Source organism: Saprolegnia parasitica (genome assembly GCF_000151545.1).
Source record: "Saprolegnia parasitica CBS 223.65 unplaced genomic scaffold supercont2.190, whole genome shotgun sequence".
In the NCBI taxonomy this organism is placed as follows: domain Eukaryota; phylum Oomycota; class Saprolegniomycetes; order Saprolegniales; family Saprolegniaceae; genus Saprolegnia; species Saprolegnia parasitica.
The window spans coordinates 22,633-34,016 of record NW_012156584.1 but is presented as its reverse complement, the minus strand read 5'-3'; the positions used below and the strand labels follow the sequence as shown (position 1 = coordinate 34,016).

Here is an 11,384-nt window from a genome sequence, read left to right as displayed (position 1 = left end):
TGAGCTTGGCGAAGCCGGCGACGTTGCTCGGGATCGGCAGCGACTTGAGGTACTTGGGCAGGCGGATCTTGAGCGCGTGGCGGACGGCTTCCATTTTTCGGAATTCGAAGCCGGGGAAATTCGCTACTGATGCGACCACACGTTCCGCGACCGACGACCGGATACACCATCCGGCGACGTGGTGACGTGGCATAGCCACGCGCCAGTTGCCGTTGCCATCAACCGCACCAAGTGGAAAGACGACCGAGCACGCATGGAGAGTCGATGATCGACCCGTATCGAGGGTGATGACCTTCCTTGTGTATCAGCAGGAGTGGAGTATGAGCCAAGGGCTTGGATACGCGATGTCGTCACAACGGACGCATCGGCAATCCGATATAGAGATACGCGTCTGTCGCGTGATCTTGATTCGACATGGACGCCGCATATGTGGATGGATCTACGTTCAATGCTTGTTGTTTCCACTCGCTTGTCGGGCGTGGGCAGCGGGGACAGCGAAAGCAATGCGCCTCATGTGCAGTGGCCTGGGGAGGCCTTGACGGCGCGGCCTGTGAAGTCTTTTGAAGCGTCGCGGCCTAGAGCCAACAAGAGAACGAAAGACCTTACCGACACCATTCAGCACTTGCTGCGTGGTAGCCTAATATGGTGTTCAAGCAGGCTCCATGCTACCAGAGCAGTGTAGTGTGATGCGCAGAAGAACGCAGAGGTCATCGCCGAGGCGTCGTTATTGGCAGCTGGGTTTGAGGCTCGCCCTGGCCTCGCTGTCGCTCCTGCACCAAGTCCACCATCGCAAAAAGTTTTGCCAGAAAAGATCGCGACGTCTCGGTGCTGGCCAATCAGCGCAGTCTCGGATGCGAGAAGATCCGTTCGCCGACGCCTTTGAGCGCGCTGCATGCAGCGATCCCAATGCCCTGGTGACACCGCACGAGCGGTACGTTTCCTACGAAGACACGCGCTTGATTTGGCCGTAGCTCGACCTTCCTAACGGACCTTCATGCCCGCGGGTTGCTTCCGGACGCGTACTTGCACAAGATCCAAGCCCTCTGGGTACTGCGCTGCCGCAACGCGTTGCCATGTGCATGTTGCATTAGGACAAGGAGCGGGTCAGCGTAGCATTCGAACACTTTCAAGCGCTGTTGACACGCGCGCTTGGCGACGCCAGCGCCGACGAAGCAGCCGCAGCGATCACGACCGAGATCTCGGACAAGGTATTCCGACGCTAGAGCTAGAGAGGGCGACGGCGCTTCTGTGGTAGCTCGCCTTCCTCACTCACCTCGTGCAGTCGTGGGACACGGCGTCGTTTGGTGCCCCCGAAAAGGCGGCGCTGGTGGCCTACACGTCCACGCTCGCAGCCGAGCATGCGGCAGCGGTGGCGCCACTGTAGCTACCAGCTAAAGCGCAAACCAGATGATTAGGAAGACACGGTCGAGCGCATGGCAGCAACGATGGCGGCGGAGCTTCGCGCGCAACAGCACAAGGCGCTGGTGCAAAGCCCAATCGAGTGCCATCCGCAGTATCGAACGACGCCTCGCTTCAACGACACAAAGCACCCGACCACGTACCAAGCAGCGCACTCGGTGCAACTCGAAAAGATTGCTACAAGTCGTGACTTTCACAGTCTTCGGATGCAGACCCCGCGCGAGTCGGCAACCAACGCCTTTGGCGTCCTCGACGTACGTTGCCGGAGTTACTGTGGCGTGCTGTCGTGACACGGTTTATAGGAGCGCTGCGCCACCGGACTGCAGCTGTACCTTCAGAGCTTCGAGCGGTCGACAAGCCGTGGCCGGACCAGTTGCCGTCTCGAAGTCGTCGCAGCTCCAACAACTGCGTACTCCACTGCAGCAACTCTCTTCTTGACGTGCGGGAACGCACATGATGTACGTAGCGTCCTGCTCGAGAGCGTGGCGCGCCTGGATCGACTTGCCGCTGTACACTACGAGGTAGGTAGACCATGTGCACTGGTACAGGGCGCTCATCTGGGATGCGGAGATGGGCCGCAGTCGGTTCTTCCGAAGCTATCACGGCACCGACATGGAAAGCTCGCCCCACTTTACATTCTACTACTTTGAGCATGTCCAGGTAACGCAGGCAGGGAGAGAGAGCGCGACATGGCTCGAGTAGGTCGTTCCGCTCTCGAGCTTGCTCTTGCGGCACGGGTGCCTCCCATCGACCTCCCACTTGTTCAAGTACGTACATGTGATGATTCATACCGGCCTAATGCTTGTATCGACTTGGACTAGGTACCTCGGCCACACGCTTTTGCACGCCTGCGTCGACCTCGTTGAGCAATGCAACCACCGACTCTTTACGCACGTAGGAGACGAGCGCACGACTCCTCGTCGAGTGGATTGTAGCTCATGACGTGGCATCACGTGCTGCTTGCACCCGAGGACCTGCGGCTGTACTGGGCTGCGCTTCCGCTAGGCGAGGCCCTCGACCCATGCGCGCGGTAATTCCATGTTCCAGTATCACTTCCGTATGCTGGTGCGATAGCGACCCGCACGCCTGTCGAGACGACAGTCGAGAAGCTGGTCTGCTAACCTTTGTCGCGACCTGCCTGCGACAACTCCTTTTGCCGACGACAGTGCCCAGCATACCGAGTCTGTTGGAACCTTATAGCTCAGAACTCAAGCGTTTTTGCTCTAGCAACGTCCCAGCGGCTTTTGTTTGAGTTTCCTCGCGTGCTCCAAGCCAACAACGTGGGTCGAACACCGTCGGGGCACCCAATCGTCGTCGTCGGTGTCTCTGACTCATTCGAACTCTACCTCTGCACGGACGACGACGAGCGCTGGGCGTGCTATGCCTTCGAGACCCTCGAAGCTTCCTCGCCCCTTCTCTCGCCGCTCGAGGTACTTGCATTGCATGATCTTCGTCCCTCCAACATACTCAAGGACACGTACGCTCGCAACACCTTTGCGTACTGCGCCATGACGGCTGGCGACGGGCTCTTGGCGTTCGAGACCGTCGGTGGCACCGAGCGCCGGACGATGACCATCCACATCCGCGTCCACGCGCAGCGCCTTTGCCCGGTCTTCGAGGTGCTACTCCGCTTCGAGAAGAACGCGACTTTAAAGATAGCGTGAACTAGGAAATCATCGTGGCCTGCACGTCGGAACCGCCGTCGCTGTCTCTGCATCAGCTCCTACTGCACCCCATCTTTAATGGCTGGGACGACGAGCAAGTGATGCTCGACTACGACGCGCAGTTTCGCTAAATTCCAGTCAAACGGCCAATGCATATTAGGTTATAACAGCACACATCCCGCGGCAAGGCAGCAGCGCTTCATTGCTGTCGCATCTCGGCTGGACACCGGTGTTCGTGGTCTGAACTTTCCCAGTGCAGCGTCATTCGCAGACATCAACGGAGCGCGCTACTCGGGTGGCGACTTGCATCGGCTACATAATGGCGTGGAGGACAACGATAGCACCAGCATCTCGAGACGGCCACCCGATAGGTTTCATGGCCGCCCGTCATTCGCTTGGTGTTGTCCACGGCGCCGGAGGTTGATCGGCATCAACGTTGAGGCGATATGGCCCCGATTACACTTGTCACGCGCCGCATTCTTCTTCCTCAAAGGGCGCAGCAACCGGGGCGGGCGGCACGCTTGAGACGACGTCGGCGTAATCGTACTTCGCTTCGTACGCGCCGTAGTGCTTGCTTATCCACGCGACAAGCGTCACGTCAATGCTGGCATTCCACATGGACGCCGTCGACATTTGGAAGAGCCCGATCCACGAGATGAAGTTGATGAACTTGGTCTACACGAGAGCACAATCCAGAGGCGAGCACGCAGCGACGTGTACCATGGGCGCGTACGCGTTGTAGTAGCGCAGACTCTGGAGCACTTGCAGCACGGGTTGCGAGAGCACGAGCGGGAAGGCGAAGACGCACATGAGGAACGGCCCGTACCCGCGGCGCTTGGCGGCGCCAATGTACAGCGTGCGCGCCGTGTAGCCGACGAGCAGCATGGTGATGATGACGGCCAACTTCTTGGAGAGGAGGAGCGTGCTGGACGATGCCGTCGTGCCAGCACACGCAGTCAAAAAGTTGGTCGCCACCACCGGCCACGATCAGCAGCCCACAAACGACGGGATGTACAGCTAGCATACCATCGCATGAGCGGCGGCGAGTCTACGAGACAGGGCGTACCAGCGATGTGACCAACGACGAGTACGCCGAGCGCAGCGTGCTCGTGACGCCGCTGTCCATGGCGAAGGCCGGCTTGGCGTTGTCGTACGGCAGCAGCGCGTCGCCGTCCTCGTCTTCGAGGCCGCTGTGGGCGCCTCGGTGATGGACTGTCGACTCGGCCATCGTGGCAAATTGGTCACTGCCGCGTTGCAAATTGGTCACAGGACCTCTATAAATGAATATGCGATCAGTTTCCGTGGCGTGGCAGCTCGCCGCCGATTGGCTCCTCGTGTCTGTATCTTGGTTCTTATTGGTCCGCCTCTCCCTGACTTGTCAGCCAAACTGGATCTGGGTCATCAATCTGATGAGCGAGATGAGGTGTTGTCAGATCTTATTATTGTGAGCGATCACCGGCAGCAAAAGCGGACGTGGGCAGGCACCGCAAGGCGGCGCCCGAGCGCATAGACCGGCGTCGCGCAGAGCACCCGCATGGGCTTGGTCGGCGGCGGGTTCGCGGCGAGGGCCTTGGGCTGCGGCAGCATGTCGAAGAGCGTCTTCATGCGGCGCTGGGTGAGCGGCGGGAGGCGGCGGGTCGTGAGCCCGGCGTACACGGCCTCTTGCTTGCGAAATTTGGCACGTGCGATCTGCTGCACCTCGGGCGCGTAGGCGGAGAGGCGCTGGAGGTCGTTCTGGAGGCGCCAGAGCGCGTGGCGGTCGCGCGACTGCTGCCGGCGCAGGTCGACGTCAGCGTCCTGGATGTGGGCGCGCATCGCGACAAACTTGGCGATGAGTGGCGACGTCGTCATCCCTTCTACTTCGTCTTCTTCGTCTTCTGGCCGTTGAGAGAAAGTGGCGGCCGAGAACAAGGTCAACAAAGGCTGGCTACTCGCCATCCCAAATGTCGAGCGCAATTGGCCTATCCAGTACACATCCCAGGCGTCGAACCGTCGACATCGCTCCGCCGATGGCCTTTTCTGTACTACGTAAGGCAGTCGACACCCTGTCGCTACACGCGCCAGCTGCGTGCCCATCGTGCTTCGTCGCGCTACAACATTCGGAAGTGATGCGCAAGCGAGTTCATTGGCGTCTTAGTCGTCCCACTCCATTGGCCGAGACGCTACGTCGACGCCGGGGCATAGACGGTGTAGTTGGTAAACACAGTGTGCGTCGGCGTCCAAAAGGGCACATAGAACGCACGCGCGATCCGGTCGGACGCCTCGGCGAGCAAGAACGGTTCCGCGTACACCGGGGTCCACGCCGGGTTCGCGGCCAAGCTCGGTTCGTCCGGGTGCCCCATCGATTGCGGCACGTCCCGATCGATGACAAAGTCGCACGTCGCCAAGTCCACATAGCGCGACACCTCTTCCAAGTTGAGGTCGTTCATGTGGTCGGGCACTTGAAACGTCGATACAAAGTGGGCTGGGAGCTGCCCGCGGAAGCCGCTGCGGAGGAACGCCATGCGCGCGTGGTTGGGCAAGAAAAAGTGCGACGGAAACCGGTGCCACTCCTTCCCGACGCAGACGCGGAGCGGCGTCGAGGCATTTGTACTTGCTTCAATGTGGTCGTGGAGGAACTGGTAGACCTTGAGCGGCGCGCCGTACTGCGTCGTGATGCTGATAACCCGCATCGTCGAGAGAGCCACGTACGCACTCACCGCCAGCGTCACGAGCACGGGCGCGATCGGGCGTGCGACGCGACGAGCGAGGCGGAAGATGGTCGTGAGCGTCCAGCCGGCCGCCAAGCACAAGTACGGGTACACGGGGTACAAGAAGCGTTCTTCCTTGTGCGGCTGGAGAAACATGATGCCGAGCCAAAGGTAGAGCGGGAGGATAAAGACCATGCGCAGACCGCCGCTGGCGAGGGCGATGGGCACGCTCACGACCGCGAGGGGCAGGCCCACGTTGAAGTTGAGCGCGAGGTTCAGGGCGTAGTACGTCCATGGCTCGACGCCGTAGAGCTCCGAGCCCGCCGAGACGACGTTGTAGAGCACGATGTTGACGGCCGGGAGTAGCCAGGCGTGGTAAAAGTAATAGTTGGTCCCGACTTCGAGCCCGACGACGAGCCCGAGGACGAGGACGCCCGTCAGGATCGGCCGGAGGACGCCAAACGCGACGACCGACTGGAGCGCAAAGGGCACGCACATGACGCCGACGTACGGCCAGCCGCAGACGACAGCGATCACGCCGGACGCGAGCGCAGGCGCGCTGAAGCTCGCGCCTTGCGTCGTCATCCAAAAGCCCGAGAAGAGCATGAGCATGTACGTGACAAAGGAGCTCGGGAGAAAGGCCGTTGACGCTTGGAACATGCCGCTGTTGCACGCAAGGAAGACCAGCGTGTAGCGACCCACGCGCGGGCCGTAGGCTCGGACGACGCCACGGTAGAAGGCGGCTTCGCAGAGCGCGGACGCGAAGCCTAGTGCCGTGCGCAGGCCAAAGAAGAACGCGAGCTTCGACGAGCCAAAGAGGACACCGCCCGCGACCTTGCCCACGACGCCGTGCACGACGAGGTACAAGTACGACCGCAGCGCGTACACGGGGCTGTACTCCCACGTCTGGAAGCCATGGCCGTAGAGGATGTTGTGCAGCGGCTCCCAGTAGTTGTACGCTTCGTCGCAGTCCGACTGGATGTTGACGAGCGCCGAGATGAGCCGGACGATCGCGAGGAACGAGAAGGTTGAGTGCAGATTGGGCGCCCACAGGCGGGCGTCCTCGTCCTGAGGCGGCGCCGCCTTGCTCGGTGGCAGCGACGGCTTGCTCGGCGGCGGGCTAGCGGCCCCACGTCGACGCGCTGGCATATTGAGTGTGACGCAGAGCTGTGACGCAGCACGACGCGTTTTTCGACTTGCCCAATTCGGCATTATATGCCACATTTAAAATTAATTTCGGCACGGACCCGCCAGCTGCAGGACCCGTGCTCGACACGGAGCCAGCGATGTAGCGATCCAGCGACAGCAACGTAGAGGAAACAGGGCTGGCAATGCGAGGCGAGCAGGGAGCCACACCAAAATCGTTCACTTCGTACAAGTCTCTTAGTATGGACAGGCAGGGCTACGTGAGCCATACGGGCCAGCGAGCTCAGCTCGAGCTTTCGCCGTCTCCCTCCTCGACCTCCTTAAACTCGTCATCGAGCCCCATGACGGGGATCGGGGCCGTCATGTGCACGTCTTCGGAGGCACTATCGTTGCCCGCCGTGTCCTAGAGACCGAGTTAGGACCTGAGATCTTCTAGATTCACTACGTACTTGGCCTCCGAGCTGCTGTAGAAACTCCTGTCGGAGCTTTTCGTGGGCTGGGATCGGCTTGGTAAAGCGCAGGCTCGAGCCCGGCTCGTTTTGGTACATGGTCTCAAGGGACTTTTCGACGCACGCGTCGATCTGCTCGACGTATGATTCCGGGTGGCGTCGGAACCTACGTCGCATGAAGCCTCTCTACCGAGGAACTCTCTCACATTTCCAGTGCTCGCGGGTTGGCGACGTTGCGCAGGTCCGAGGCAAACTCCTTGGTGTAAAAAATGCTCTTCATGTACACGAGGACCGACACGATGTAATGAAGGTCCGGGTCCCACGTCGGAAACTTGGGCAGCAAGTCGAGCTCGTTCGTCTAGAGACGCAGGTTAGACCACGTCGGTAGTACATGTACGCACGTCAGGGTTCACGAACGGATGGAAGACCTTGGTGTAGAACTCGACGCGCGGGTACGTGCCAATGCCGTTGTAGCTACGACCAGCCAGCGAAAATGAGGTTTCGCCCATCGCAATGGCGTCTACTCGTCTGGAAGATGGATCGAGAACTTGAAGATGCCATTGCGGTACAGGCCTTGGTGGATGAAGATGACACCATGCCACAGACGGGGCTTGTCAAAGCTCGGGAGGACGTAGATGCCACTGGGCACATGCTGCTTCATGTGCTTGTACTCGATCATGAGTCCGTAGTCCTTCATCGTCTGCGTCCGGTACTGGTGCAGCGACGTGAGGTTGGCGGCCTCGGGCTTCTTCTGGCTCGGCGCTGGCGACGTCATGGGCCTTGGCAGCGATGGGTTCACGTATTTAAACGCCCGAGCTTCCTCCATTCCGGATAAGTCGGTTCTGGATACAACCTTGGGACCAGTTTTACCTCTGCAACTCGATCTTTCGGCCTGTCTATCCGTACACTAATGGCACGCAACTATACAGCCAAGAAGACGCTATGGCTATAAAACTACATCGTAAAGCAGCGTGGAAATAGCTGCCTGGCCGTCAATCAAAATGCGATCGAGATATTCATTGATAGAGGTTGAACGCGCAACCTTGGTGGTTGGTTTTCACACTTCAACCCGGAAGATGAAGTTCGACGAGTGCCAACCTCCGCTCTGCGCCGAAGTCCTCGCGGGCGTCGCCGAGATGGGCTTCACGGACATGACGCCTGTCCAGGCCGCGACGATCCCGCTCTTCCTCACCAACAAGGATGTGGCCGTGGACGCGAGCACGGGCAGCGGCAAGACGCTCTCGTTCGTGCTGCCCATCGTCGAGATGCTGCGTCGCCGGTCGCAAGCCACGACGGACGACGACGCGGCCAACATCGCCACAAAGAAGCAGGTGACGCAGCTCATGGCGATGATCCTTTCGCCGACGCGCGAGCTGGCGCGCCAGATTTACGACTGCGCGTGCTTCTTCTTCTCGCGGGCGCTGCCGAGCGTGCAGGTCATTCTCTTTGTCGGCGGCACGAGCGTCGACGAAGACATGGCCTCGATCCGCGCCGCGAAGGGTCGCATGAGTGTCATCGTGGGCACGCCCGGCCGCATTGACGACATCCTCAACCGCGTCTCGACCATGGGCATCCTCGAAACCAAGGAGTTTGAAGCGCTCATCCTTGACGAAGCCGATACGCTGCTTGACATGGGCTTTGAAATGAGCATCACTGCGATTCTCGGTCGCTTGCCCAAGCAGCGCCGGACAGGTCTCTTCTCGGCGACGCAGACGCAGGAGGTCAAGGCGCTCGCGCGCGCCGGTCTTCGCAACCCCGCGACCGTCTCCGTGCAGCTGGCCGTCGACCAGAAGACGCCGACGACGCTCACCAACTGGTACGCCGAGGTCGAGTACGACGCCAAGCTTGCGGCGCTCATCCAATTCGTCGCGGCGCGCCCGAATGAGAAGTGCATTGTGTTTCTATCCACGTGCGCGAGCGTCGACTTTTTCGGCAAGGTGCTCGAGATGCTCCTGCCCGAGATCGCCGTCGTGAGCCTCCACGGCAAGATGGTGCCCAAGAAGCGCATCGCCTTCTACGAGGCCTTTGTCAACCAAAGCGCGGGCCTCCTCGTCTGCACGGACGTCGTCGCGCGTGGTATCGATCTCCCGGACGTCGACTGGATCGTGCAGTTTGATCCGCCGCAGGACCCCAACTTTTTCGTGCATCGCGTCGGTCGCACGGCCCGCGCGGGTCGCAACGGGTCGGCGCTCACCTTCCTCTCGGCCAACGAAGACGCCTATGTCAACTTTTTGCGAATTCGCAAGGTCCCGGTCGCCAAGATGGACGACCTGATCGTCGACGACGCGAAGCGTCTCGATGTCCTCGAGAAGGTCAAGGCCTTCCAGATGACGGACCGCGACGTGCTGGAGAAGGGCACGAAGGCCTTCATCTCGTTCCTGCGCTCGTACAAGGAGCACCAGTGCCAGTTCATCTTCCGCTTCCGCGACTTGGACTTGGCGCGCGTCGCGGTCGGCTTTTGCCTCTTCCAGCTGCCGAAAATCAACGAGCTCCGCGCGCTCGAGTCGATTCAGTTTGAGCCCGCCGGTGTCAAGGTCGTCGACATTCCGTACAAGGACAAGGCGCGCGAGAAGCAGCGCCAGGCCAAGCTCGTCGCGATCGCGGCCGAGCACAAGGCGGAGAAGCTCCAGAACTTCGAGAAGAAGCAAGAGAAGAAGCGCAAGGAGCTCGAAGCCAAGACGGACGGGCCGCGTCGCCGAGAGAAGAAGAAGGGCGCGCACCAGCAGATCGTCGAAGAGTGGGACGAGCTCGACCGCGAAGAGCGCTTGTATAAGAAGTTCAAGCGCGGGAAAATCTCCAAAGCCGAGTACGAAGACGCGCTGACCAACACGGTCGCGTCCGACTCGGAGGCCGGCAGCGACGACGAAAACGACGGCGACGATGGTCCGAAGAAGAAGAAGGCTAAAGTCGACAAGCGCTTCGAGAAGAAGGAACAGATCAAGCGCAAGACAAGCGAACAAAAGGAAGAGGCCAAGAAGCGCGAAGCACGTATCCGCACGCGCAAGAAGCAGGAGCACGTCAAGCGCGCGCAGGCCAAGGCCAACATCCGGAGACGCTAAACTATCTCGCCTCGTTTTACTTAACCAAAATACACTCGGTACATAGAATTATGCCATGCTGCTTTCTTGTCGTCGTCTTGGCAGCAAGTACATCCAGCACGCACTTTACAATTGACGGGTTCATCCATACACGGTGCCCTTCTACCTTCTAGACGTTTTGCACGTTGCGTATTTGAAGTCTCAACAACTACCAACAACGCCGTTGCGAGCGAGTGCGACGAAGTGCGAACCACCTCGGACAGTGGCCGTTGCGCTGACCCGACGCAGCGTTCACAACGCGTCGGGTTGCGTTGTCATCGACTCGAGCGCGACGAGGCGGCAAACTGCGGTCGCTCGAACGGCAATGCATCTGCCATCCGATTGGCCTGCGCGCTTGCTCGCCGTGCCACTGACGCAAGCATCCAGCCTCCCGTCGTCGGCTTATTCTTATTCGAGATAGAGGGGTCGAGAAAGACAGCAGTGAACAGGGACTAGGGTTGGGAAACGTGTCGTTTTGGTCGGGTCTAGCGGCTTATAACCTCGGATTCCAAGGAGCTACTATTGCCGAAGGCTGGGGGGCATCGTCCACGTCGCCGCGCCCGTGATGGTGTTGTAAAAGTAGCCTCGGCCCGTTGTGGGATCTACAGCGGCTTGGTACGTTGCAGCGGCCACCGCGCGGAGAGCACGCCGGGCTTGACGCCGGCGGTACAGTCCTTGGATCTTCATAGCGGCCTCTTGGAGCCCAAGCGCGCGTCGGCGCGGGGCAGGTTGGCGGAGTAGGCGCAGCGCCCAACTCGCCGTCGCGTGGCCCGACGGGTACTGCGTAGCAGAGAACTTGGTTCGAAGCGCCTCGAGAAGGAACTTGGCCGAGTGCACGTGTGTCGACGAGAGACACCGCCGGACGTCGCCTACGCGATGGTGAGGATGCTGGCGATGCTATCGTGGGACGCGACCGTGGCCGAAAGAGGTGCCCGAGGA

At 60.2% G+C, this 11,384-nt stretch overlaps 9 protein-coding genes across 9 annotated transcripts in view; 3 read left to right on the top strand and 6 right to left on the bottom strand.

Annotated features, from left to right (window-relative positions):
• Positions 1-971: 971 nt before the first annotated feature.
• SPRG_21613 (hypothetical protein) lies at positions 972-1,384 on the top strand (the record flags this gene model as incomplete). Its single annotated transcript, XM_012354908.1, has 3 exons — positions 972-1,047; positions 1,092-1,208; positions 1,256-1,384. Coding segments are annotated over 3 exons (322 nt in total), but the record flags the coding sequence as incomplete, so codon positions are not given.
• Positions 1,385-2,657: 1,273 nt separating this feature from the next.
• SPRG_15759 (hypothetical protein) lies at positions 2,658-3,214 on the top strand (the record flags this gene model as incomplete). The annotated part of the gene is made up of 2 exons (XM_012354907.1): positions 2,658-3,038; positions 3,089-3,214. Coding segments are annotated over 2 exons (507 nt in total), but the record flags the coding sequence as incomplete, so codon positions are not given.
• Positions 3,215-3,548: 334 nt separating this feature from the next.
• SPRG_15758 (hypothetical protein) lies at positions 3,549-3,968 on the bottom strand (the record flags this gene model as incomplete). Its single annotated transcript, XM_012354906.1, has 2 exons — positions 3,549-3,758; positions 3,804-3,968. The coding sequence occupies 2 exons, from the start codon at positions 3,966-3,968 to the stop codon at positions 3,549-3,551; spliced, it is 375 nt and encodes a 124-aa protein (XP_012210296.1).
• Positions 3,969-4,070: 102 nt separating this feature from the next.
• Positions 4,071-4,311, bottom strand: SPRG_15757 (hypothetical protein; the record flags this gene model as incomplete). Its single annotated transcript, XM_012354905.1, has 2 exons — positions 4,071-4,100; positions 4,150-4,311. 2 exons carry the CDS (start codon positions 4,309-4,311, stop codon positions 4,071-4,073), a joined length of 192 nt encoding a protein of 63 aa, XP_012210295.1.
• A 224-nt stretch (positions 4,312-4,535) lies between these two features.
• On the bottom strand, positions 4,536-4,970 carry SPRG_15756 (hypothetical protein; the record flags this gene model as incomplete). Its single annotated transcript, XM_012354904.1, has 1 exon — positions 4,536-4,970. The coding sequence occupies exon 1, from the start codon at positions 4,932-4,934 to the stop codon at positions 4,536-4,538; it is 399 nt and encodes a 132-aa protein (XP_012210294.1). The 5' UTR covers positions 4,935-4,970.
• A 275-nt stretch (positions 4,971-5,245) lies between these two features.
• On the bottom strand, positions 5,246-6,960 carry SPRG_15755 (hypothetical protein; the record flags this gene model as incomplete). Its single annotated transcript, XM_012354903.1, has 1 exon — positions 5,246-6,960. Exon 1 carries the CDS (start codon positions 6,920-6,922, stop codon positions 5,246-5,248), a length of 1,677 nt encoding a protein of 558 aa, XP_012210293.1. The 5' UTR covers positions 6,923-6,960.
• Positions 6,961-7,093: 133 nt separating this feature from the next.
• On the bottom strand, positions 7,094-8,227 carry SPRG_15754 (hypothetical protein). Its single transcript, XM_012354902.1, has 5 exons — positions 7,893-8,227; positions 7,770-7,842; positions 7,575-7,726; positions 7,369-7,534; positions 7,094-7,322 (listed from the first exon to the last, which is right to left on the bottom strand). The coding sequence occupies exons 1-5, from the start codon at positions 8,192-8,194 to the stop codon at positions 7,203-7,205; spliced, it is 813 nt and encodes a 270-aa protein (XP_012210292.1). The 5' UTR covers positions 8,195-8,227; the 3' UTR covers positions 7,094-7,202.
• Positions 8,228-8,430: 203 nt separating this feature from the next.
• Positions 8,431-10,486, top strand: SPRG_15753 (hypothetical protein). Its single transcript, XM_012354901.1, has one exon. The coding sequence runs from the start codon at positions 8,445-8,447 to the stop codon at positions 10,425-10,427; it is 1,983 nt and encodes a 660-aa protein (XP_012210291.1). The 5' UTR covers positions 8,431-8,444; the 3' UTR covers positions 10,428-10,486.
• A 478-nt stretch (positions 10,487-10,964) lies between these two features.
• Positions 10,965-11,384, bottom strand: part of SPRG_22358 (hypothetical protein) — a gene marked incomplete at both ends in the record, with an annotated part of 2,325 nt that continues 1,905 nt past the window's right edge. Inside the window, one exon of the mRNA XM_012354900.1 lies at positions 10,965-11,314. Coding sequence (XP_012210290.1) covers positions 10,965-11,314 — 350 coding nt within the window. The remainder of the gene's footprint in view (positions 11,315-11,384) is intronic.

Excerpts from the sequence above, each read along its gene's own strand:
- SPRG_15754 (XM_012354902.1), bottom strand. The coding sequence starts at position 8,194 with ATGGAGGAAGCTCGGGCGTTTAAATACGTGAACCCATCGCTGCCAAGG. Across the intron at positions 7,727-7,769 it reads ATCCGTTCGTGAACCCTGAC|ACGAACGAGCTCGACTTGCT; the intron begins GTGCGTACATGT and ends CTGCGTCTCTAG. Across the intron at positions 7,535-7,574 it reads AACCCGCGAGCACTGGAAAT|GTTCCGACGCCACCCGGAAT; the intron begins GTGAGAGAGTTC and ends CATGCGACGTAG.
- SPRG_15753 (XM_012354901.1), top strand. The coding sequence starts at position 8,445 with ATGAAGTTCGACGAGTGCCAACCTCCGCTCTGCGCCGAAGTCCTCGCG.